The sequence below is a fragment of the Siphateles boraxobius genome, unplaced genomic scaffold (assembly GCF_051911475.1).
Source record: "Siphateles boraxobius isolate OS27281-9 unplaced genomic scaffold, OSU_SipBor_1 46, whole genome shotgun sequence".
NCBI classification, from domain to species: domain Eukaryota; kingdom Metazoa; phylum Chordata; class Actinopteri; order Cypriniformes; family Leuciscidae; genus Siphateles; species Siphateles boraxobius.
Genome location: NW_027509097.1, coordinates 19,356,623 through 19,384,201, shown reverse-complemented (window position 1 = coordinate 19,384,201; position 27,579 = coordinate 19,356,623). Strand labels below are relative to the sequence as shown.

Below are 27,579 nucleotides of genomic sequence, written 5' to 3'. Positions count from 1 at the left end.
TGTCTCTCTCGCTGAGTTCGCTTCGCATGGAAATTTGATTTATGGACAACAAACAATCAGTACAAACGTCTTGTTTTGAACTATTGTTTTATAAATAATTCGAGCACATAAACTTTCATATAGAGGATTATATAAGATTGAATTTATGTAGTAAGATTTCATTACTAATCACTGTTTTGTTTTTTTGTAAAATGTTAAAATCTTTAACAAAAATGTTTGACATTATTTGACAAGCATACACACATACATGCACACAAAAGACACCAATGCACAGAAACACAAACCTATAGCCTACAGTTTTGTATTGAGGTTTAATTGCATTTTTAATGAAATGTTCGTTGAACTTTCTATTGAATGAAATACATTTATTGTGTTGTTGCTACAGTGTCAATTTACTGTTAAAAACATAGCCTACTCGGTCTCTCTCGCGCACTGTCGCTCGCGCGCAGACACACTCGGTCTCTCTTGCGCAGTTAGCTTTGCTTTTGTCCAGTCCGGCGCCTCATATGCATCAAAGTACCACGAGAGCGACTCGAAAGCATAGCATCTGCTCTCTTGCTCTCGCCGCTCGCGGTACACTGCTTTACCCTTCCAGGAGGCGTGGCTTAGCCGGCGACGTCAACGAACGTCATAATTCATTTTAGCGCTGCCCCTTGATCACGGCGTTTAAACTGGGTTACCCAACACCTTCTAATCACTGAACTGAAGGCAGTGCCAGACAACCTGTCACAGGAAGATCTGCTTATTTCTTTACGGTGTCCTATTTCTTGTCATACGTATTGTAGCCTACGGCCACTGGGACTAAAATCTGAAAATGCATATACAACTGAAGACACTTCTGATCTTCGGCTTACTGATTGCTCTGTCTACACAAGAAGGTGAGTGTTTTTCGATCCTATAATAAATTGGAATCGAGAAATTTGAAAGGAATGTCATAGTTTAACAAAAAAGTAAAAGTTCCTTGAAGCTACTGTAGAATCTTTTATTGGTTTGTTAAATCGTGGTTACAAATTGTTTTACACATGTTTTGAAATATTTTATTATTGTTGTAAATGTTGTCCTTTTGTTAATGATTTAATCGGACATACGTTTTCCCTTGTCTTCTTGCCTTAAGTTAATGATTAATACTTATTCATTAGTATTTTATGTGTATTAACATGGAAGATTTGGCATTTCAGTTTTTTTATTAAAAGAGCTTAGATTTAAGGTTATTAAATATTAATCTATGTGGAATTGGAATTATTAATGACTGGAAAACTTTGAGAAAAATAATTAACAGTTTTCGATTGTTTTAAAGTTTTTGTTCAAATGTGGTCTACAAATATAGAATAACAGTAGAACTTTTATTATTGCAAGTAATTAAAAATCTTAAATTAACACTGGGATTTTCTGTTATTTATCTGCAGATATAGGCTGGCCAGTTTGGTAAACCATTTATTAGAGCTTTCGATTAGTGTGCTTTAAAATGTAATTCTTTTCTAACCTCACTATAAGTTATCAGTGAGGTGTAGGCTGGTGATGTGTTTGCTTAAATATGATTAATGTGATCATGAATCAACTCAAGTCATTATTAATGTTATTTGAAGATATGAAGAAAATGCAAAAGAAAAACAATTATGGTATGTAAGGTTTATTTTTTGTTTTTGTTTTTTAGTTAGGGGCCTTGCCACATCATATCTAGTCATTTCAGTAGATAATCTTGGAAAAGCCAATAAAAAAAAATGGTAAGGACTTTGTCAGCAGTTACTCAGACCTCATAAGGAAGATAACAAAGTTCACATTGCCATTTACCATCAAGGAAGTGCCAGCTCAAGGTTAACTACTCCAAATTAGATTAATGTTTCTTGCCCAAAGAACACATTAAAAAATAATCCAAACTACACATTCACTACAGGCATAATATATGTAGCAAATAAAACTGAGGTTGATCAACTAGTCAGATTATCAATTTGATCTCTTAAAGTAAAAAAGTGTAAATGTAATAAATTACGTATATTTTATGTTTATAAAATAAATGTTAAATATAATATTTCAATTGTTATAATGTTTATTTGGTTGTGTCTAATAGAAGAAAACCATTCTGCAGCAGATTAATTGTTTTAAGCAAAAAACCTTTCTCACCCTAAATACTACGGCAAAGATGGCATTCACCTAAAATACAAATACAAAAAGACTAATCTTTATGGATAAACAGAAAGGGCTGTGAAGACTCATAAACAGCAGCCTGCTTATCCTCCCTCACACCAAATGATATGGATGGATAAAACAATATGTTTTTTTTATTAATAGATTTTTAAAAATTCAGTTGAAACCAAGATTAGTGCATATTAATCATATTATCACATTCAAGGGAAGCTCATGATCATGGTTCATGGTATTCCCTCTCATGAGATACTGTTGTAACTTGTGCTAACAGTTAGGATTCCAGCACTGGTCTATAATGTCTGTCAAATACACATAATATCATATAATTTTTTTTATTTATTGAAAATATGGGATAGTTTCATCAGCCAGAATGGACTATGGAAAACAAAGTTTGTCTAGATTTGGCAGTGGGAATTTTCCCAGCTGTGACTGAAGAGTAGAGAGAAGGAGAGAGTTATGCTAATGTTTTCCACTGTTTTCAGGTTTAAATATTTCATTTTCTTCTTCCAGTGTCTTGTTCTACATATACTTTTTGACTATACACACATTTTCTTTTTTTTTCTTTTTTTTTTAGTTCTGGTAAAAAATAACTATTAAATTATTTTGTCTTTGGACATGCTTGGTCTTTCTGCTGCCTCCCTTAACATTCAATCTTCCACCACAGAGGCCTTGGATAGTAGTGGCCCAGGCATGCCACCCAATCCTGCATCTGACAGCACAAATCCTACTACCAGCACAGCTGCTGCAATCTCAAGCACCACATCAGCAGGTACGCTCATATCCATAGTCAGAAACCCTACCAGTAGGCCTACATATTAACTTTTAATCATAAGAAGTTCCCCTTTTAAGATAGTTTACGGCATATATCTCATTTGCTACGTACAAACGCAACTGGTGCCATATTGCGTCTCAGTTACCAATACGGGTTATATGCAACTAAATTCCATATTCTGTTAAACAAGTTGCATCCCTTTCAGTCCCCTTGTGCTTTGTTAGTCCTACATATTGAGCTGTTACTTAAGTTGCCTTCAGAGGATCCACTAAAGATGAGCATAACCGATATCCATTGCATATGCAGATTAATATCTAAAAGTTGTTTTGTTTTTTTCTAACTACCATTCATGGGCCTATACCATGAAGCCGGTTTAGGTGGCTAGCCAGCTATGTTTCAGTTTAGTTTGCGAAAACCCTGGGTTTTAGGGACCATGAAAGTGGTTTCGCTTTAAGCAGTGTTCATCGCCATAGTAACTTACGCTCCATGGCTAACCTGGTCCGGTGCAGGTTATGTTCCAGGTAAGAGGTTGCAAACCAAACTAGGACCAATCAGCTGTGAGCAAAGTGACACATGCCTGATGCGATAAAGTCACTCCACCTGTTTCTACTCCAAATTAAAGGTCACTACATAGCAAATGATTTTAAAGACAAAATCGTCTGGTTTTTAGTGATGCTTATTTAGAATAATAAATTTGTATGATTAAGATATTATTTATGTAATCATTATACCCTTAATCAATCACAGATGTACAATTTTAGTTCATTAATTATTATTACGCAGTTTAAATGAATAAATTAGGGCTGTCAGTTAAACGCGTTATTAACGGCGTTAACGCAAACCCATTTTAACGGCGTTAATTTTTTTATCGCGCGATTAACGGTCTTTTTGGCCTAGCAAACTTTGTAGTTTTTTTCACATGCTTTTGCAATAGGACGCGGCATGGACGTTTTGAAAGCGCAAGCGGATCTAGCTAGACCGGAAACAAAACAACAGGCACGCCGCACATACTTGTTTGGGCTTGCGAGCCGGATGCGCGAGCGCGAATCTCTCTGCTCGCGCGTGGAATATAATGTGCCGAGCACGAATCTCTCTGCTCGAGTCGCGCGCTCTCAGATACACGCTGCTCTTGTTAGAATTTTCTCTGGGCTCGCTCAGACAATATGTGCCTGCACTTAAAACGTGTTCAGTGCAATCGCGAATCTCTCCTCTTCCCCAGCTAACAATTTTAGGTTATAAGAACGTTTTCATAACGTTCCCATTAAGTTATAAAAACGTTATTTCTGAATGTTATAGGAACGTTCAAAACGTCCAGTTTTGAGTGGATGACGAGCGCGAGACACCGAAATGGATGCCAATAAGATTCTGAATGGAACGTTTACTTTTAAAAAGTTGCCAAATGGTTCCATTGACGAGACCAAAGTGATCTGTGTGTTTTGTCGTTGTGAACTGAGCTATCATCATCGCAGCACGTCCAGTCTGAAATACCACTTGATGATGGCCAACACACACACACACACACACACACACACACACACACACACACACACACACACACACACACACACACACACACACACACACACACACACACACACACAGCTGATGCGAATTCTCCGCCCCCTCGTCAATATCAGGACCTCGTCAGTATTTCTTTCACCCTTTTATTGATGGACAGTGTTACATTGTGTGAGAGATTATTTGCTGCAAGTAAGAATGTTTTATTGTGAAATTGAACACAATATATGCCAATGTTGTTTTCAATAAAAAACATTTGCACAAAGCAAGCCGATCCACTTTTCCATGTTGATAAGAGCATTAAAATGAGAAAAAATAATGGGACAAAAAGAAATCAAGAGACATTTAGAATAGATAAAAATGTGCGATTAAATGTGATTAATCGCGAGTTAACTATGACATTAATGCGATTAATCGCGATTAAATATTTTAATCGTTTGACAGCACTAGAATAAATATATAAAGGTAATATAAATACACTTTAGGATCAATAGATGAAGCTATAAAATAACTACATGTGAGCTTAAATGTTCAATTCTCTCTAAACCTTTATCAGCTGTATAAAATAACTTCACAACTTTTTCTTTTAGTTGTCCTCTTTCATAGACAGCTGTTTTCCTCTTGCTGTGTAAATTTGTTTAAATTCTTCCAATTTTAATACTTTAAATTAATAAGTGAATAATAATAAGTGTAATAATAAGTGAATTGCGCTGCTTCTCTCGCGAGAAATTAATCTCAGTTTCACTCTTTCTCAACATGTGATTGGCTGTTCGCTACTGATGTCACACCTAAACTCCTAAACTCAGGATCAAAGCCTGAGTTGACAAAGTTGATGATCAGCATCATGGTACCAACAAAGCCTGGTTGGATTGGTTTGGTTATGTCAACTCAAAACTAATCCTGTAACCCTGAGTTTGTTCAACTACCATCATGGTACAGGCCCCAGATATCAAACTTGAATAAACAACAACTAGCTATGTTTAGCTGATTACTTTAAAAGTCCATAGATATCCCCATCAGTTCATACTTCCATTAACAAATGTTCATACTTTCTCCAACAAGCGGATCCGATGAGCTGTTTTCCTTTTTTTCATGCGGCTTTCAGCATGAAAGTGTAGTGAAAATGACTTTGGAGGTCTTCCGTATTAACATAACTGTAATATTGTTGTAGTGTTTCTTCTTGTTCTTAGGCCAGTTGTTTTGTACATTGTAATTTACTATTTGTTTGAGCGGAAGCTCTAAGATTAAATACAGGTAAAGGTATATGATTATTTAAACTCAAATAAATATTTCTTGTCTATGTATTTATTGATGAGTAGCCCTATATTATCTGGGATATTGTACCTACAGTCATCTGGTCATTATCGATATATATTATCTAAACATACTTCATCGGGGTGATATAAGATTGATCACCCTGTTGGAGTTTATTGTGGTCTTTCAGCAACCTCCCCTAACATAAAACCTTTCCCCACAGCTCCTACGATTACTGGTACTTTTACCACAGGTACAACATCCAATTCTACAGACAATACTCCTGCCAACACAACTGCTGCCGCCACAACTACAACACAAGGTAGCCTACTCCCATCTCCATAGTCTGAAACCTACCAGCAGGTCCAAACACAACAACTATTAATCATTAAGAAGTCATCCATAATCTGTTCTTAGCTCTCTGGATCACTCCATTCGGATGGTTCCATCACGTCATTCACTTGTCTGATATTTCTTAATATTCACTGTCGTCCATGGCAATGGTGTATATCAGTCTGCTCATTCATGAAACTGAAACGGTGCTACATTAATGTGTCGTATAATAAGTAGGACGGTTGCACTTTATTGCACAGTGTGTGTACTTACAGTGTACTTACCTAAGAAAGTACTGGTTCATATAAGGTAACTACATTAACTACATAGTTAAGGTTAGGTTTAGGGGTAGGTAGGTCTATGGTTAGTATCTAATTATTACCAAGTTATTGTAATAACTATAATAAGTCATAGTATGTACATGGGGAATAGGACTGTATAAAGTGCTACCATTGGGACAATGTGCCTATACAGTCACAAAACAAATGCCTTCAGGGTGATATGAGTGATTATCCTTTGGAGCACATATCCTCATGGGCAGCACTCCGACATATAGCGAAACTGCTTGAGTTCAATTCTCAGCTCAAGGTCCTTACCCTGTTGGAGTTTATTGTGTTTTTTCAGCAACCTCCCCTAACATAAAACTTTTCCCTACAGGTCCTGAGGAGACGAGTAATGGTACTTTTACCACAGGCACAACATCCAATTCTACAAATGATACTTCTGCCATCACAACTGCTGCCACCACAATTACAACACAAGGTACTCTCACCTCCATAGTCCAAAATCCCATTAGCAGGCCCAAAGGCTACATAGCAACTTTTAATCATAAGAAATGATCCCTTCAAGTTTCAAAAAGGACAAAAATCCTAGAAGTGTCATAAAGGGATCCATATGACTTTCTTTCAAAGTTGCACATACCCTTGGGTTTGTTTTTTCTAGTTGCTCATATATTTGGACTGTCACGGATTGTGTTTCATTGGGTTTATTTCCAGAATACAAAATGTCTTGACCGCTTTATCATTATTTAGTGTGTGATTATGTTTTTCTGTCTGGTAATGCCATTGCTAGTGTAAGTACTTTTCAACTGAAATGGTGCTGTTATTCATTCTTAAGATGCATGCATTTAAAGACAATATTACTGAACCCACAAACTGACTGAAACTATTTTTTACATCTAAAGTAATTTGATTCAGCATCGAATGCCATTGCAAGCTGCAACAGTAAGATATTTCTTAAATAATAAAATTCATTTGCATCAGTGCACACATATTAAATTTGTAAATCATACAAATTCGTACAATCTTTATTCAAAAAGTGGCTATAGTGTAAGTGTCTTGTGAGTTTGGAGGACAATATGTTCATGCTGTGATGAGATGCTCATTTGGCCTTCAACAAAGTCCCAGGAGAGTAGGAGGCATTTTATGAAAGGGATTAGAAAACGGTTTAAGGAATAAAAAAAAAACAATGTTCTTTTGGGCTTGTTTTTTTTCCGACTAGGTCACTTATTTCTGTAGTGAAACTTCGTAACACTGCTGTTTGCTGTTATCTAAATCCTTTGAGCTATACAGTAGATTAGTGTGAGATGAGTGACTCAACTGAGTGAAATTTAAGTCATTATCACATTTGAATCCCCTCCAATGAGCTGTTATCTCCTCCTCATTTTGCTTAAAATGACATCACATCAGTTCGTTCTTCTATTTAACTAGAAGTATATCGGGGCCTTAAGTCAGAGTTAAACCCAAGAGCTATCAGACCAATCTGTGAACCATGGCTGGACTGGGGCTAAAATTCGGCCCTGGACAAATTTAGCCCATCCGGCCCATGGGTTCCCCCCTGAATGTTTTGCTGGGGTTAAGGCCTTAACTAAATTTACAATTAACAGAAACAAATAATAAAAGATAGTAGGCTTTTGAAAATATTAGGCCTACTATGATATTAGATATTAGACTACATAGCCTATAATAAATGATAGTGAATTTCAAACATGAACCAAACATATTTTTATATATATAAAATATATAAAAATGGTAAGGACTTTGCAAGCAATAAAATGTCAGCAGTTACTCAGACCTCATAAGGAAGATAACAAAGTTCACATTGCCATTTACCATCAAGGAAGTGCCAGCTCAAGGTTAACTACTCCAAATTCGATTAATGTTTCTTGCCCAAAGAACACATTAAAAAAGAATCCAAACTACACATTCACTACAGGCATAATATATGTAGCAAATATAACTGAGGTTGATCAACTAGTCAGATTATCAATTTGATCTCTTCAATGACCCTTATGTATTTGTATATTATTTTTTGGGGTTTCGTATCCAAGGAAATCTATTTTGAAGTGTTCATAATGTTAAAAAGAACTTTATCATAAAGTAAAAAAGTGTAAATGTAATAAATTACGTATATTTTATGTATATAAAATAAATGTAAGATATAATATTTCATTTGTTATAATGTTTATTTGGTTGTGTCTAATAGAAGAAAAACATTCTGCAGCAGATTAATTGTTTTAAGCAAAAAAACTTTCTCACCCTAAATACTACAGTAAAGATGGCATTCACCTAAAATACTTCCATACTTCCATTAACAACAGTTCATACTTTCTCCAACAAGCGGATCCGATGAGCTGTTTTCCTTTTTTTCATGTGGCGTTCAGCATGAAAGCGTAGTGAAAATGACTTTGGAGGACTTCCGTATTAACATAATTGTAATATTGTTGTAGTGTTTCTTCTTGTTCTTAGGCCAGTTGTTTTGTACATTGTAATTTACTATTTGTTTGAGCGGAAGCTCTAAGATTAAATACAGGTAAAGGTATATGATTATTTAAACTCAAATAAATATTTCTTGTCTATGTATTTATTGATGAGTAGCCCTATATTATCTGGGATATTGTACCTACAGTCATCTGGGGCCGTATTCACAAAGAATTTTATTTTACCACTAGGAGTACTCCTAAATCCCATTAAAATATTTTAGCTAGGAGTTTTCTCTTAAAAGTTATTCACAACGCCTTTCAGACCTACTCTTAGTAGGGGAAAATGACAACTCCTAAACTAAGAGTGAGTCTTCGTTGCTATGGATGACGTCAATTCTCATGCACGAGTTTCCTCGCAATGATCACGGTGATTGGTTGTTAGATGACAGGGCCATCATGCGGAACATAACACAGACGCAACAAATCATGGAATTACGACATCTAAATATGTCTGTGTCCTACACAAAATAATAATAGTAATGTCATCGAAATGCATATATAATGACATGTTTGTGCAGGCCCCAGTGAAGTGTAATTCTAAAAAGGCAGAAAGAGAGAGAAAAGTGGTGAATTCAATTAAATTAAATTAAGGTAGCCTAATACCCTAATGAAACCGCCACTTGCCTAATAATGAAAAACGACACTTGCATTAACACTTGCTTGGTTAATTGACATCCTATTAGTATAGAAGCTTGTTTCCGCCACTGAATAAAAATAAATTAAAATAATTGCGACTTTTTATCTCACAATTGCGAGATATGAAGTCAGAATTGTGAGAAATAAAGTCGCAGTTGTGAGATAAAAAGTCGCAATTAGCTTTTTTATTTTTCATTCTGTGGCGGAAACAAGCTTCCATAGCCTAAATAGACTACTTAAAGCAAGTAAATGTTGCTCCTATTGAAGTAATGTAATAGTTGAATGACGGTGGATTATGAACTCGCCAAAACGAAAAAGAAAGCCCAACTGGAAAGCAGGATCAGTTACTGCTGCTGGCCCAGTTGGTGCTGAAAAAATAAAAAAATAAAAATAAAAGGGAAATTCGACACTGGGATATCAAGTGAAACTAAGCGTGAGACATAGGAGAAGATTTGTTTGCAGATCAATGCAGCATTCCCGCTTGTGTCGCGGAGCCCGGACGACTGCGAGGCGGTGATATGCGCTACAATCCTTTGTGAATAGGTCTTAGTGAGTTAGGAGTCCTCTCGACTTCTTTTAAGCTGTCCCAGGCTTAGGTGCTACTTTTAGGGCTAAAATGCTTCGTGAATTACTTTTAGTGAAAAAAATTAGGAGTCCTGAAGTTAGGAGTGACACGCCCATTATTTTTAGGAGTTGCTACTAAATTCGCCAGTTAGGAGCTACTTTTAGCCTTAAAATTCTTTGTGAATACGGCCCCTGGTCATTATCTATATATATTATCTAAACATACTTCATCGGGGTGATATAAGATTGATCACCCTGTCGGAGTTTATTGTGGTCTTTCAGCAACCTCCCCTAACATAAAACCTTTCCCCACAGCTCCTACGAGTACTGGTACTTTTACCACAGGTACAAGATCCAATTCTACAGACAATACTCCTGCCAACACAACTGCTGCCGCCACAACTACTACAACACAAGGTAGCCTACTCCCATCTCCATAGTCCGAAACCTACCAGCAGGTCCAAACACAACAACTATTAATCATTAAGAAGTCATCCTTAATCTGTTCTTAGCTCTCTGGATCACTCCATTCGGATGGTTCCATCACGTCATTCACTTGTCTGATATTTCTTAATATTCACTGTCGTCCATGGCAATGATGTATATCAGTCTGCTCATTCATTTAACTGAAACGGTGCTACATTAATGTGTCGTATAATAAGTAGGACGGTTGCACTTTATTGTACAGTGCGTGTACTTACAGTGTACTTACCTAAGAAAGTACTGGTTCATATAAGGTAACTACATGAGATAAGGTTAGGTTTAGGGGTAGGTAGGTCTATGGTTAGTATCTAATTATTACCAAGTTATTGTAATAACTATAATAAGTCATAGTATGTACATGGGGAATAGGACTGTTTAAAGTGCTACCAGTGGGACAATGTGCCTATACAGTCATTTGGTCATTATCACAAAACAAATGCCTTCAGGGTGATATGAGTGATTATCCTTTGGAGCACATATCCTCATGGGCAGCACTCCGACATATAGCGAAACTGCGTAAGTTCAATTCCCAGCTCAAGGTCCTTACCCTGTTGGAGTTTATTGTGTTTTTTCAGCAACCTCCCCTAACATAAAACTTTTCCCTACAGGTCCTGAGGAGACGAGTAATGGTACTTTTACCACAGGCACAACATCCAATTCTACAAATGATACTTCTGCCATCACAACTGCTGCCACCACAATTACAACACCAGGTACTCTCACCTCCATAGTCCAAAAATCCCATTAGCAGGCCCAAAGGCTACATAGCAACTTTTAATCATAAGAAATGATCCCTTCAAGTTTCAAAAAGGACAAAAATCCTAGAAGTCAAGTCAAGTCAAGTCAAATATATTTATATAGCGCTTTTCACAATACAGATTGTATCAAAGCTGCTTCACAGTATCAATCAAAACAACTTAATGTTTGTTTATTACTGGAAAAAAGACATCCAAGTTTGGTAGAGCTGATCAATGGTATGATTGGTTAATTAATTTGAATATCCCCAACTGAGCAAGCCAAAGGCAACAGTGGCAAGGAACCGAAAAACTCCATCCAGTGACCTAATGGTGTCCTAACACCCCATCAGGTGACCCAATGGAGAAAAAAAAAAAAACCTTGGGAGAACCCAGGCTCAGTCGGGGGCCAGTTCTCCTCTGGCGTTTATGAACTAGAGGCCGAATTTACAGTAACTGTAAGATAAAAAATTTATATGAATGCCTGGCTAAATAGATGCGTCTTCAGTCTAGTTTTAAACTGGGAGAGCGAGTCTGAGCAACGAACAATATCAGGAAGGCTATTCCAGAGCTTCGGAGCTAAATGTGAAAATGCTCTGCCTCCTTTGGTGGATCTGGATATCCTAGGAATGACCAGAAACCTCGAATCTAGTGATCTTAAAGAGCGCGATGGATTGTAAGGCGATAGAAGATCCGTTAAATAGACTGGAGCTAAACCATTTAGAGCTTTATAAGTCAAAAGCAATACCTTGTAATTAATACGGAACTTTATAGGTAACCAATGAAGTGATGATAAAATCGGTGTTATATGATCATATTTTCTTAATCTAGTAAGAACTCTAGCGGCTGCATTTTGGACTAACTGTAGCTTGTTTATTGAAGATGCAGGACAACCAGCTAATAAAGCATTACAGTAATCTAGTCTCGAGGTCATGAATGCATGAACTAACTTTTCTGCATCAGAGACTGATAGCATATTACGTAGCTTAGCAATGTTTCTAAGGTGGAAAAAGGCTGTTTTTGTAACATATGAAATATGCTTTTCAAAAGACAGGTTGCAGTCTAATGTAACACCCAGGTCTTTTACTGTAGCGGATAGAGTAACAGGGCATCCTACTATGTTAAAGTCGTGCTGTGAGAGGTTTTGTGGACGGTTTTTAGAACCGATAAGTATTACCTCTGTCTTGTCTGGATTTAATAAAAGAAAATTATGCGTCATCCAATCTTTTATATCTTTAACACAATCTGTCAATTTGGATAATTTAGCGTATTCATCTGGCCGTGAGGAAATATATATTTGAGTGTCATCAGCATAACAATGGAAACTAATTCCATGTTTCCTTAGAATATTACCAAGTGGCAGCATATATATTTAGAATAATAAAGGGCCTAACACAGATCCCTGCGGCACTCCATAGTTTGCCGAAGTTATAATCGATTTTTCTCCATTTAAGTAGACGAAATGGTAGCGGTCAGATAAGTATGACCTGAACCAGCTTAATGCTTGTCCTTGAACACCAGTGTAATTTTGTAGTCGATCTAAGAGTATTGTGTGATCTATAGTATCGAACGCAGCACTAAGATCAAGTAAAACTAGTACTGAGATACAGCCTTGGTCCGAAGCTAAAAGTAAATCATTTGTGATTCTAACAAGCGCAGTTTCAGTGCTATGATGTGGCCTGAATCCAGACTGAAACTTTTCATAGATGTCGTTTTCTTGCAAGAAAGAGCCGAGTTGAGCGGACACAACTTTTTCTAATATTTTTGACATAAATGGAAGATTCGAAATGGGTCTGTAATTTGCTAGGTTATTTGGATCTAATTGTGGTTTCTTAATAAGAGGTTTTATAACTGCCAGCTTGAACGTTCTTGGAACATGACCTAAAGATAAAGATGAGTTAATAATATTGAGAAGAGGCTCTTCCACTACAGGTAACACTTCTTTCAGTAGTTCAGTTGGTATAGGATCTAATAAACATGTTGTTGTTTTAGATGAAGTGATAAGTTTATTTAACTCTTTTTGTTCTATGGTTGTAAAGCATTGTAATTGTTCTTGCGGGGTGATAATTGCGGCCGAATTATAAGGCGCGAGCAAAGATCGAACGTTTACGATTTTGATTCTGATGCTTTCAATTTTCTCGGTGAAGAAGTTCATGAAATCATTACTACTAAACTGTAACGAGGTATTTTGTTCAGACGACGTCTGTTTATTTGTTAGTCTAGCCACGGTATTAAATAAAAACCTTGGATTATTTCGGTTGTTTTCTATTAATTTGCTGAGGTGCTCAGCCCTGGCCGTTTTAAGTGCCTTTTTATAAAGTGACATACTGTCTTTCCACGCGATTCTAAAGACCTCTAAATTAGTTTTTTTCCATTTACGCTCTAAATTACGGGTTTCTCTCTTTAAAACATACGTAGTATTATTGTACCATGGTGCTATACTTTTTTCTCTGACCTTTTTTAATCTAATGGGTGCAACAATATCCAATGTTCTAGAGAGAATGTTGCTCATAGTGCTAGTTAGTTCGTCTAATTCATCTGTTTGTTTGGGTTCAGGCAGCAGCTGAGACAGATCAGATAAGCTATTTGAGAAATGATCTATGGTGGATGGACGAATTGTTCTACCTGGTCGATAACGTGGCGCAGCATGACATATTACAGCAGTGCGTAATATGCAAGTTACCAAGTAGTGGTCAGTGACATCATCACTTTGTGGAATGATATCTATATCGGTTGGATCGGTTCCATATGATATAATTAAATCGAGTGTATGATTAAGACGATGAGTTGGTCCGGTGACGTTTTGCTTGACCCCGAAGGAGTTTAATAAATCTGTAAACGCAGCCCCTAACGCATCATTTAAATTATCTACGTGTATGTTAAAATCTCCAACAATTAATGCTTTATCGACGTTGACCAAAAGATCTGATAGAAAGTCAGCAAACTCTTTTAGGAAATTGGCATAAGGCCCTGGAGGTCTATATACGGTAGCCAATGCTAGAGATAATAGGGATTTTTTTCTTACATCTAAGAGCGTAACATTTAGCACAAGCACTTCAAACGAATTAAACCTATGACGAGTTTTCTGAGTAACATTAAGGATATCTCTGTAGATTGTTGCAACACCGCCGCCACGACCGATCAGACGGGGCTCATGCTTATAACAGTATCCTGGCGGAGTAGACTCATTTAGACCGAAATAATCATTTGGTTTAAGCCAGGTTTCAGTAAGGCACAGAACATCGAAATTATTATCTGTGACCATTTCATTTACAATAACCGCCTTAGGTGTGAGCGATCTAATGTTTAGAAGACCTAGCTTTAGAAATTGTTTTTGTTCACTAATAGCGAGATTTTTTGTTTTAATAACAATTAGATTTTTTCTAGATCCTGCAGTAGATTTATTATTTGATCTTAGTAAACGAGGAATAGACACAGTTTCTATGCAATGTTCTACACTAGTATTAATATCAATTAAATTGGTGCAGTAGAGACTGTGATTTGGATTTTTGGTTACTAGTCAAATGGTATTTAACATCTTGGAGATGTTATCCGACAGAAGATCTGCCCCGATTCTACTTGGGTGTAAGCCATCAGCGCGGAATAGCCTTGGTCGCTCCCAAAACAGATTCCAATTATTTACAAAAATCAATTTCTGCTCATTGCACCATGACAATAACCATTCATTTAGCGCGAATAATCTACTGAACTTTTCATGCCCTCGTCGGTACGTAGGAAGCGGTCCAGACACAATAATCGATGTTTCAGGCGATGTGCTGCGTACCGTATCGATAAGGCTCCTGAAGTCTTTCTTCAGAACCTCCGTCTGTCGCAGCCTAGTGTCGTTAGCTCCCGCATGCAGCACAACAGCTCCGACGCGCTCGTCACCGTTCAAGATCTCAGTTACCCGCGCAGTGATATCGAGAACACGAGCACCAGGAAAGCAGTGACTGTGCACCTTACTTTTACCTAACGTAGCGTGGACGTGTCGGACGGTGGAATCGCCGATGATCACAGCATCGCGTTCCGTTTCGCGAAGAGGGGAGAAGCGGTTCTGAGTGGAGATCTCGAAAACCGGGAGGGGCGAAAAGATTCTTGTCCTGGCTCGCGGCTTCCGCGGAACCACCCAGGCTTCGTGGTGGTGTGTTGGAGCCGGAGTGAATGAAATCATGGCTGATCGTGACCTGGACGCTCGGGACCAATGCTGAGAAACGCACGGAGTAGACGAGGTCAGCGTCAGCGGGTTACTAACGTTAATCACTGATCCGTGTGCATCAGCGCGTGATGTTTCAAGAGCTAAACGCCGGTCTCTCAGCTCAGCTTGTCTCTCTAGAAGGTCAAGGATCTGCTTTTCTACAGCTTCTAATTCAGACTGCACCGCAAGCAATTCAGATTTGTTCTCATCTGCACCAAGAGGTAGATAACATACACCTGATATATTCGCCATTTTAACAGATGGACAGTAAGTTAGCAATGATGCAACCAGTGATGCTATTAATATTTATACTAATTTATGACTCAAGTCTTGGGTATAACCGTCTTTTTAGTGGTATGGGTGTAATATAGACGCAGGATAGACGGGAAAACAAACAAACTCACAGCAGGCAACGAGGCTGACAAAAGCAGTCGATCGCAGGGCGAGCAGCAGTGAAGCGGTGTCTCGCTCTACGACCAACAATCAATGTTCAAACCGTATTTGCGCAAACAAACAAACGCAAACAAACAGACTCACAGCGGGTAACGAGGCTGACAAAGCAGTCGATCGCAGGGCGAGCAGCAGTGAAGCGGTGTCTCGCTCTACGACCAACAACCAACGTTCAAACCGTATTTGCGCAAACAAACAAACGCAAACAAACAAACTCACAGCGGGTAACGAGGCTGACAAAAACAGTCGATCTGACTGCAGAAGTGTCATAAAGGGATCCATATGACTTTCTTTCAAAGTTGCACATCCCCTTGGGTTTGTTTTTCTAGTTGCTCATATATTTGGACTGTCACGGCCTGTGTTTCATTGGGTTTATTTCAAGAATAAAAAATTTCTTGACCGCTTTATCATTATTTAGTGTGTGATTATGTTTCTCTGTCTGGTAATGCCATTGCTAGTGTAAGTACTTTTCAACTGAAATGGTGCTGTTATTCATTCTTAAGATGCATGCATTTAAAGACAATGTTACTGAACCCACAAACTGACTGCAACTATTTTTTACATCTAAAGTAATTTGATTCAGCATCGAATGCCATTTCAAGCTGCAACAGTAAGATATTTCTTAAATAATAAAATTCATTGGCATCAGTGCACACATATTAAATTTGTAAATCATACAAATTCGTACAATCTTTATTCAAAAAGTGGCTATAGTGTAAGTGTCTTGTGAGTTTGGAGGACAATATGTTCATGCTGTGATGAGATGCTCATTTGGCCTTCAACAAAGTCCCAGGAGAGTAGGAGGCATTTTATGAAAGGGAGTAGAAACGGTTTAAGGAATAAAAAAAAAAATGTTTTTTTTCCGACTAGGTCACTTATTTCTGTAGTGAAACTTCGTAACACTGCTGTTTGCTGTTATCTAAATCCTTTGAGCTATACAGTAGATTAGTGTGAGATGAGTGACTCAACTGAGTGAAATTTAAGTCATTATTACATTTGAATCCCCTCCAATGAGCTGTTATCTCCTCCTCATTTTGCTTAAAATGACATCACAGCAGTTCGTTCTTCTATTTAACTAGAAGTATATCGGGGCCTTAAGTCAGAGTTAAACCCAAGAGCTATCAGACCAATCTGTGAACCATGGCTGGACTGGGGCTAAAATTCGGCCCTGGACAAATTTAGCCCATCCGGCCCATGGGTTCCCCCATGAATGTTTTGCTGGGGTTAAGGCCTTAAATAAATTTACAATTAACAGAAATAAATGATAGTGAATTTCAAACATGAACCCAACATATTTTTATATATAAAATATTTACTCCCCCACCCACTCCTCCCGGTATATACCTGCAGACTTTTTTTGCTTTTTAGCGGGGTGTTGGAGTTCCGGTACACCAGCCATGTCAACGAAACGAATTAATGACAATTAGCTTATCAATTCATATCTAAATTCGTGCCTACGGTATCTTTGTAGAACTTAAAAAAAATAAACAAAAAAGATGCTGCAGCCAATGAGCAGCCGGCGGGGGCTGGCAGCAGGACATCTCAACCTCCACGGACAGTTTTTAATGTTTTATCAGACAAGAACTACTCAAGATTTTGCTTTAGTATGATTTTCAGGACAATTAGGGCCGGATTCGGGACAACAGCTTAGATTTCGGGATTGTCCCAAATTTTTCGGGATGTCTGGTCACCCTAGGCAGATGCTTAGATTTTCAGTGAATAATAACCTAAATTTCGGTCTAAATTTAGCTTCGTAAAACTTGGAATAGGCTATACCGCATAGGTCATATGGACTACTTTTATGATACTGGTGCTTTGAGTGTCTTTAAAGCTTGAAAACTTCAGTCCCGTTTGTTGTAATTTAATGGAAAAGAGTAATCCATGTAATCGTGTAATCTCCAGAATTTCTCCTTTTATTTTACATAAAAAACAAGGGTTCTGCGGAGTGACATGAGGGTAAGAATTGTCATTTTAGAATATAACTATATAATTTCCAGAAAATAATTTACTACAATATTTAAACTGCTGCTGGAGAAGATAGTTTACTAGTTCCTACAGGTTAAAAATGTCATTTTGGTGTTTTTTTTGTTTTTTTCAAGGTCCCTGTGCATCAAGTCCTTGTGTTGGAGACAGTACCTGTGAAGAACGGTTTGGGGGCTTGTTTGCTTGCATCTGCCGGTCTGGGCTGGTTTATCTGGAAACAGGCTGTACACAAAGTATGACTTGCTCAGTTTTGAATCATCAAAAATAATGTGCAGATGTGTGACACACATAAATATGCATAAAACAGCCACCAAGCAGCCTGTTGTATAGAAATTAACCTTAATTATGAATCAAACTGCCATCATCTGCTTTCCTCTGATCTGAGAATATAACAATACAAGCACAACAACATCAGACACAACTGAGTATTATACCTTTTTTTTTTATTTTTTTTATTTTTTTTTACAAATTTATAAATGAATATATTCATTTATGTTATACTCTTTTTTTTTTCTTTTTTTTTTTTACAATTGCAGCGAAGGTCTTCCCTGGTCGTTTATCTTTAAACAAGGCATTTGTACCTGCAATGTCTGACAGGGCATCTAAACAGTTTAAGGATACAGCAGATGAAATTGAGAATGCGGTAAGAGACTGAATTTCCTTTTGATTTGTGGAGAGATTCAGTCCTAACCAACACTGTATGGCAGCATGTCAGCTTAATGATTTCTCATTCTTCCTATTGTGTAAAGGATGAGTGATATACACATAATAAAATAAATGGTTGTGAATAAGTAACAGCTAATTTCAACCCAAAATACAGCTCAGAGATATTCTGCAAAATGACAATGGCTACTTGAATTCCACCGTTTTGAGTCTAAGGTGAGTACAGTTGTTATAATACCCTTTCTTTTAAACATTACTTGAGGCTGAGTTTTTAGTTTTCTTTTAATAATTGTTATTTAACTGAGGCTAAGCGTTTAGTTTTCTTGAATAACAATGATTAAATGAAAACTAAAAGTTCAGCCTCAGTTAAATACATTGCAAATAATAATTGGGACTTTCAGTCTTAGCAATATAACTCAAAGTAGAGGGTTTTAATTTGACCCCTTGCTAAAATCTAAAACTTTTAACAGCATTTTGCTTCCCCACAGGAATTATTTAATATAAAATAAGTTTTGTTGCATGTGTGCTTTTCATCATATTTTCCTTCTACCCATTCTTTCAGTTCCGGCAGTATAGTTGCAGATGTGCAGAATTTCTATGATTTGAAATCCGATGTCACTGCCGAAGAAGTTAAAAATCTGATTATCCAAGGATATAAAGAAAAAATAGAATTTATCAGTATGTTTCTACGGCTTCTGTTAACTTATTTTACCTTCAAGAATATTAAAATGTTTAACCATTTCAAAAACTAGGAATGAAGCATACATTAGTAAATTTTAACTTATTTACTCAAATCACAGGAGTCAGTCCGTGTAATCTTGGCATGTGTGACAGTTCCACCACATTCTGTAAGGAAGAAGGGCTTGGTACTGTAAAGTGTACTTGCAAAGAAGGGTACATCAGAAACCAATTCACATCCCATTTATGCATTTGTAAGTATTTTTGTTTTACTGTTATTTATGCACAACTTTGAAAAATTTAGACTGGTTCTGATAATTTTACTATTGTGCTCCCATCTTTTTACAGCTTGTCTGAATGGGGAAAAAGCAGTGAATGACAAATGTGAAAAGTATGCACTTGCATTTATGATTATATATGTAAATTTCATTATTATTTCATAAATAATTCTATTAAAGTTATTCAAGGGTCCACTAAGGACCTCTAATATAACACACTCATTAGGCTCACCCATGAAAATTTAGTTTCAAGCCCTTTGAATTTAAGTGATGGATCTGTAATTGGTTTTATTCAAATCAAATATTATTAATTATGATTGAATCAACCTGAATACATGATATTATTCTAATAGTCATTTTAAAAAGTTTTAAAAGTTTAGAAATTATTCTAAAAGTCATTTTTTTTAAGATCAAACAGAAATAGCTCCGTAAAGAAACAGCTGCCTAAATTTGCCTAACAAGTGCCAAATCATAAATGTAATGTAATATATGTCATTATGTGTTGTGGTTGCACATTATCACTGAAAGCTGTTTTGCTGATTTTAGGTGCTCGTTTGGCTTTTCTGGATTTAATTGCAATGATCGTAAGTAATAATAATCGCCATCATCAGAATCAAGCTGCATCTTCTCTGGTATCCTCAGGTATTTTGAGGAATATTTATGCATCTCTGTGCAATGAAAATTCTTGTTACAGCATATCTTTTGGTTGTGATCGTGGTGTCCACTGTATTGGGTGCATTGCTGATCATCTTTATTTTGGCCCTGATAGTTGTAAGCTGCAGGTGAGTGTCAAGGACACATTTTCTGGGTCTGTCTACACAAACATTCTATCGATGCAACACGTTTATTTTTGTCTGTGCATCCATTTACGATAGGGATCAAAAGGAAAGCTCTTCACCCAAGGTAGACTTTAGCTCAAACTATGGAAATACGGAATTACACAAACCTACAGGAGTTCCCAGGATCCCACGGGCCAACCCTGATGCCAGCTGGAAGTCTGACAATCTGGAGATGACCAATAGTGCAAGCAATCAGGCACTGGTGACCAGAGATCGCCCAGAGAGCAAAGCGGTAAGAAGGTTTCTAACAGTTTGATCTAAGTGATAAAATCTCCTTTATTATTAATAATAATCTGCAAGTGTTTATAATCATTATTTGTGTTTTTATAGCACCACTCTGATTACGAGGACGTGAGCTATGGGGGTCAAGTTCCCTCAGCGTACTCCGGTTACGGTGGAAGAGGAGGGGAAAATGGTGTCCAAAACCCATACTTTCGGCAAGATGATGACAGAACGCGCAGATATTAACATCTCTTGATCAGGACAAATCTTAATATGGACTGATTTTTTTATTTTTATTTCTGTGTTGACTAAAATTCAAAGGTTAATGAAATGAAATACAAATGCTACAAACAGTTTTTTCATTTTTATATACCCATTTCTTTAACCACAGGAACATAGTTCAGATTCCCTTTGTATTTACATTCTATACTATTAGCAGCTAATGAAATTCAGCTCATGGGCTTCACTTGATCTAAGCTTTTGCTTTAAAAGTTTTTTTTTTCTGTTTTGCAGGGACCTTAGTTTTTACAACAGCTTCTATTCTACATTAAATTTTCTTACTTACCATCTCACAAAACAAAAAATGTGTTGTTGTTGTTGGTTCCAACAAAACAATCTTTCAAAACACATCCATGCTTTTAAATCAGTGGATGTTTAAGTCAGATATTTTCAAGTTTTTCTTTGACATTTTTGGGTTTTATTTGGTTTTAGTGTTGTTAATGCTTGAGCTGGATCTCAAGTATACAAAATTAATCTAAACAAATCGAGATATTCAAGCAGTAATACACCCAATTCATTCAGAAAGAGAAATGATGATTAACTGTAACTATGAGATTATGTATTGTACTATGCCATGAATATGCCAATGTATTTTATTACTTATTATTTAAAATATATATATTTGTTGGGGGCCTAATGGTTAGAGAGTCTGACAACTCGAAGGTTGCGGGTTCGATTTTCAGTACCAGCAGGAAATGACTTGAGCAAGGCACCTAACCCCAATCTCACCCTGGGTGCCACAGCAAAAATGGCTGCCCACTGCTCCGGGTGGTTTTGTCCATGGTTTGCTGTGTGTGTGTTCACTACTCACTGCTCCTAATGTGTGTGCACTAACCTGGATGGGTTAAATGCAGAGGACAAATTTCAGGTATGAGTTACTATACTTGCCCTTCACGTCACTTTCAATTTTTAAAAAAAAATATATAATAAAAGGTATAATTTTTTAATATTTATAACATTAATAAATTATTTGATTTAAAAATATATATTTTCAAAGGTATTTGTGTCTTATTTTCCTATTCTCTATTAGTGTATGACATTAAAGGGGTCCTAATGCCCTTTTCGCAAGATGTAAAATAAGTCTGATGTCCCCAGAGTGTGTATGAAGTTTAAGCTCAAAATACTCCACAGATATTTTTATAGCATGTTAAAATTGTCACTTTTTGAGGGTGAGCACAGAAGGCGGAGCTTCAAGAGCTCCTGTGTTAGCAGCTCCGATTACCTCACACAGAGACTCAAAATTTCAACAACTTTTAGCCTTTTATGCTCAAACCGAAGTCTGACAGTGATGGAGAGACTCGAGTGACAAGTAGAATGCAACAAGACATTTCTGAATGGTTAGTTGATGAATTTATGTAGCTGATGTAGAGTTAACTATCTTCTATTCATTGATTAGCATATTCTGTCATGACAATCTATAAATTGCATTCCTGGGGGTGGGGTTTATGTAAATTTTAGGTATAGTGATGTCACTAACCCATGAAGAAGGTCACTGTAGTCCCTACCAGCCATTTGTTGTAGTCCCTAAAAAGAGATTTCTGTGAAAGAAAATATCTCCCTTTGCTTTAAACTTTATGCGTCGTAACTTTGCAGATGTTGTTTATGCTCGAACAGCAACACTACACACTAACTAAAGTTAAAAAAAAGTGAAATCATAATCAACCATCCTTTAAACAGCTCTTCAAATATTAGATATACAGAGAAACAAAAATAATGAGAAATTCTTGATAAACTTAATGAGAAACTTTGCTCTCATTTCTACAAAGCACATTAATATGTGAATTAGACATAGGAACTAGAAATACAAGGAACACTAAAAGCTTAAACAACTTTTGCTTGTTTCTTGCATATGCCCAGTAAAATGTTTCCTTCCTGCCATCATTTTTGCTATTTAATTCCGAAATATATTCCATCAATGTAAAATACACTCTTGTGGAATGCACAACACTCTTGTAAATACACTAGGCCTATATTATCCACTGCACTGCCATTCAGTCATTTTTAATTCTATAAGTTAATGATAAACTCATCACATAACTTATAGCATCACCCTGTTCTATTTGCAAAAATATGGAGCTAGAATTGTGTCTTTATTACATGCGAGAAAATAAATGATCTGAGAGAAAAAAAAAGGTTGAGAGAAAAAGTTATCACACTGATAGCAAAAAAGCATTTCATGAGAGCAGAAAAGAATATTTGAGAGAAAAAGTTTGCATACCAATAGCAAAAAATAATATTTGAGACTAAAAAAAGTTTGGAGAGAAAGTATTTTCTCATAGAACATAAAAAAATATAAATTTGAATAAAAATCTCTCTCAAAGTACTTTGAAAAAAAATCTCAAATATATTTTTTTTGCTGTCAGTGTGAAAACATTTTCTAAAAAAAAAAGTGTTACTCTCAAAATGCCCTACAAAAAAAATAATTATAACTATCTCCTGGCCTCAAGATACTATCTCGTGGCCTCAAGATTATTGTCAGTAAAAGGCAGTTAAAGGAACACTCCACCGTTTTTTGAAATTGGGGTTATTCACTGTCTCCCCTACATTTAGATAGGTGGGCAAATGCATTTTTGCAATATTCCGAAGTAGCAGGCGAAGCACTGATGTCTACTATATTTGCTTCTTATTTATTAATCCAGGCAAATTTGTTGATGAAACATTGATTAAAATGAAAATACAATTTATACAAAACGAAATTCACTTTAAAGAAAGGCTTTCTACAAAACAAAACTTAATAAGTGGTCAAAATCATGTCTGACCCATTCCAAATGTTTTCAGATATATTGGTCATCTTATGATCTTATCTTACTCATCTCATGCGGTTCCCTTTAATCAACATAGATGAAATAAAAAAATAACATTATATTATTTAAACATAAATATGAAACGTATGTTTAAGTTTTTTAACTTATATTTAAGCCTCACACCGCTCCGCTTTGCTCAAATGCTCTGGTGTGTAGCCTATACATGCATGTGTACGTGCATGTGGTGGAGGGGTGCGATTTTCAAATAATAATAGAATAATTCTCAGCAATCTTCGAATATTATTTTTGCTTGAAAAATTCGTTTTGTATAAATTGTATCTTCATTTTAAGCAATGTTTCATCAACAAATTTGCCTGGATTAATAAATAAGAAACAAATATGGTAGACAATAATCAGGACACGGGGGCGCCAGCGCGTGAACTGGAGCGCGTCTCATAAATTAACCAAAACTCAGACTTGAGACGTATATCTATAGAAAGCTCGAAATGTCTACTTTTAAACAAAACAATTAAAAACTAAAAGAAATTGGCTACTCTCTGCTTATGTGGGCTAATTCATATGAAGTGTGCATTTCTATCTATAGGCGCGTTCACTAGCTACTGCGAAGATGGCGAGTCTGCATCGTCAACATTGTCTTTGCAGCCACTAACATAGAAAACACTAGTTTATTAACAAGAAAAATTAAATGTTTCATGCATAATCATTACTTTTGCCGGTTCTTTGTGGCAAGCTTTATTTCAGGTGTTGCGTGATCTCTGTGCCCAAGTATCAGTGCTTCGCCTGCTACTTCGGCGGCGCTGCCTATAAGACAATGCATGCACTGAGACAAAAATGCATTTGCCCACCTATCTAAATGTAGGGGAGACAGCGAATAACCCAAATTTCAAAAAACGGTGGAGTGTTCCTTTAACTGCCTTTAACTCACAATAATCCCTTGCAAGCAAGTGAGTTCAGTATATGCTGGTAACGCATCCTTAAATTAAAATACAACTTTATCAAATGCTCTCTATCCATAGCTATTAGCCTGACAAGATGTGTCTTAAGCGGGTGGCAGCTTTAGCGCGCACTTTCTGCTTTGGGGAGAAAAGCTGCTCCATTGTGCATTCTCCTTTTATATACACTGATCTTGAGGCCACCATATACTATCTTGAGGCCACGAGATACTATCTTGAGGCCCGGAGTTACTATCTTGAGGCCACAAGTTACTATCTTGAGGCCACATACTATCTTGAGGCCACGAGTTACTATCTTGAGGCCAGGAGTTACTATCTTGAGGCCACGAGATCATATCCTGAGGCCACGAGATAGTTATAATATTTTTTTTTTTTTACAAAGTGGGACTAGGGGGGCTCCGTACTGTCTTTGCTCTCGATGCAATTTTTTGCTCTAGTGTCAGGATTTTGCTTTAGCTGTGAAACTTGTGTCATGGGCGGGGCCATGTTCTTTTTTTCCTATTGGAACGTTCCTATTGGCCAGTCGGGTGAGCATCGTCTTGTCTTGGGAGTCGAACTGAATCATTACACCATTGTTCGGTTCACCTAGATAGATGCCTTAGTTGACAAGATGTTGACACACACAACTCGATGGGTGAGCAAGTTAAGCATCACTGAAGATTAAACATTAAAAAACAGCACTCATGCAAGTTTACCTAGCATGATGGCTAATTAATAATTAGCTTTACTAGCGATTAGCAAGCTAATAATATAATACACATTCATTCATGAATATGAGTACTATTTTTTATGTTTAATCTTCAGTGATGCTGAACTTGCTCAGCCAGCTAACATCCAGTTGTGTGTGTCATTATCTTACCCAAACATTGGAGTGTCCGTGCTCAACTTAGAGCTTAGATTGGGCCCAAAAAATCAAGCCTGACCCTACCCGAGCCAGTGCACATTGTGTTCGAGCCCGGCCGACACATTAACTATAATTATGAGCCCGAGCCCGATTTAAACCCGACCATTTTAATACGTGGGTCGTTATAACTGACGTTCTCAACTACTTTCTATGTTACTTTCTCCTCCTCTGTTCTGCACCTCCAAATACTTTCAAGTTAGCCTACGTGTCGCCATCATACACATCAGCATAAATGCTCCTGATAAATTATAAAGCATTAACACACAAACCACTGTTATAACATAAAATCAAGCAGGCTACTGCGTGCATGGTTTGGCATGACTGAATGCGCGTAAAGTGTGCTCCCAGATAGTAGACCAACACTGAATCAACATTGAATCAATGTTAATGCATTAACCAAAAGATCATTGAATCAATGTTGAAATTTAACATTGATTTTTCATCAGGTTTGCACCCTGAAATAACGTTATTTCAACGACGAAAAATCAATCAAGATCGACATAAAATCAATGTTTTTTCAAGCTTAATTAAATCATTTATTTAACATTGAATCAACATAGAAACAATATCAAATCAATCTTGCTTTATGTACAGCAGGATTCTATGCCAGTTAATTGTCTATTTTTACTCATTTCAATCAAAACCAACGTAGGGATGTAATTAATACGGCGTTGAATCAAAAAGTCTCTCAAAGTAAACAACTTTAAACATTCAGTTTACATGCAAATGTTTTTATGTATGACCCTACACTGTTTGAACAGGAATTAACATTACATTCAGGAAAAACAGTGGCTCTAAAAATGTGACTAAAACCCATGAACATTTTATACAAATAAAACATTATGGCCTGTTTTCACAGACAGGACTTAGATTAAGCCAGGATTAGGCAAATAGAACATTTAAGTAAAAACATCCCTGTTGTGCATATTGAGACAAGACAATGGTACGATTTAAGTAAGATTTATCAGTGCAAGTTGCTTTCAGTTAAAACAGCTCAATCATGCATGTGAACTCACTCGAGGCCCACAGAGAGGGAAATGAATAGTTGAAATAAAGTCGTTATTTTTGTTTGTTTTTGCGCACAAAAAGTATTCACGTCGCTTGATAAACTTAAAATTGAGCCACTGTAGTCACTTGGACTATTTTAACAATGTCTTTAATAACTTTTCGGGGAACAAGTTTCAATCCATTAGAAGCCTATGGAGGAGTGATCCAACTCTCAGATTTAATCAAACACTTCTTAATTTGTGTTCCGAAGATGAACAAATGACTTACGGGGTTGAACAACATCAGGGAGAGTAAATACTGACAGAATTTACATTTTTGGGTGAACTATCCCTTTAAGCCTTGACTGTGAAACTGGGGGGAAATAACTTTTAATACAACTTGAGTACAGAATATAATAAAATGGAACGCAAAGTGACTTAAAACAATTACATGGAATTGTTGATTCTGAATTCATTGAGTAAATACCAGGAGAAGAGCCTGGAAAACCATGACAACATAAATGCAATGTGCATTTGTAAAATTGAAGTAAATGCAAATTTTCTCACCAAAAAAGACAAAAACAGTGCTACAGACTGAAACACTACCACAGTTCAGGACTTGAAGCATTTCAAGAATTGAAGCTGCTCTTCTGATGCAAAAAGGATGTCCTTATTGAATTGATACTCTGATGAATTCAGGGGTTTCCACCACGAGCAATGTCCCCAAGCAGTTCAGGGGCATAACAGAGCCATTTTTGCAGTAAAACCAAATACAAAATTTGAGGCTTCCTTTTTCTCAGCCATCACTTGTTTAGCATCTAAAGAATGCCAAAACAAAAAGGAAATTAGAACTGCACAATGTTCTAAAACCATTGATTGTAGTAGTGTATAACTGGCAGAAGGTGGAACAAATGTACTACAAATTTAAGTGCTTGATTCATTCAATTAACTGGACATTTGAATAAAAGTGTTGTTTAAGTTAAAACACACTGAACTTAAATGTATCACTATTTTATTTTAATATAAACATTTTAGGTTTATAATGCATATCATACCCAGAAGCAGGGCACAAGCTGATGTAGCTGTTTCTGAAGTTGATTCAAAACTTTAACTCCCGCGATCACAAAGCCAATGCCATCAGGTGGTTTATGAAGTTCTCCCTCACCTTCCAAATAATGAACACT

The 27,579-nt window shown here is 36.7% G+C and overlaps 1 protein-coding gene across 1 annotated transcript; it reads left to right on the top strand.

The window, feature by feature from the left end:
- Nucleotides 1–529: 529 nt before the first annotated feature.
- Nucleotides 530–21,482, top strand: muc13b (mucin 13b, cell surface associated). The gene is made up of 14 exons (XM_077201198.1): nt 530–878; nt 2,810–2,914; nt 10,299–10,400; nt 11,075–11,179; nt 17,945–18,061; nt 18,365–18,471; nt 18,649–18,707; nt 19,054–19,169; nt 19,292–19,423; nt 19,518–19,560; nt 19,994–20,031; nt 20,142–20,229; nt 20,323–20,518; nt 20,617–21,482. The coding sequence occupies exons 1-14, from the start codon at nt 815–817 to the stop codon at nt 20,752–20,754; spliced, it is 1,410 nt and encodes a 469-aa protein (XP_077057313.1). The 5' UTR covers nt 530–814; the 3' UTR covers nt 20,755–21,482.
- The last annotated feature ends 6,097 nt before the right edge of the window (nt 21,483–27,579 follow it).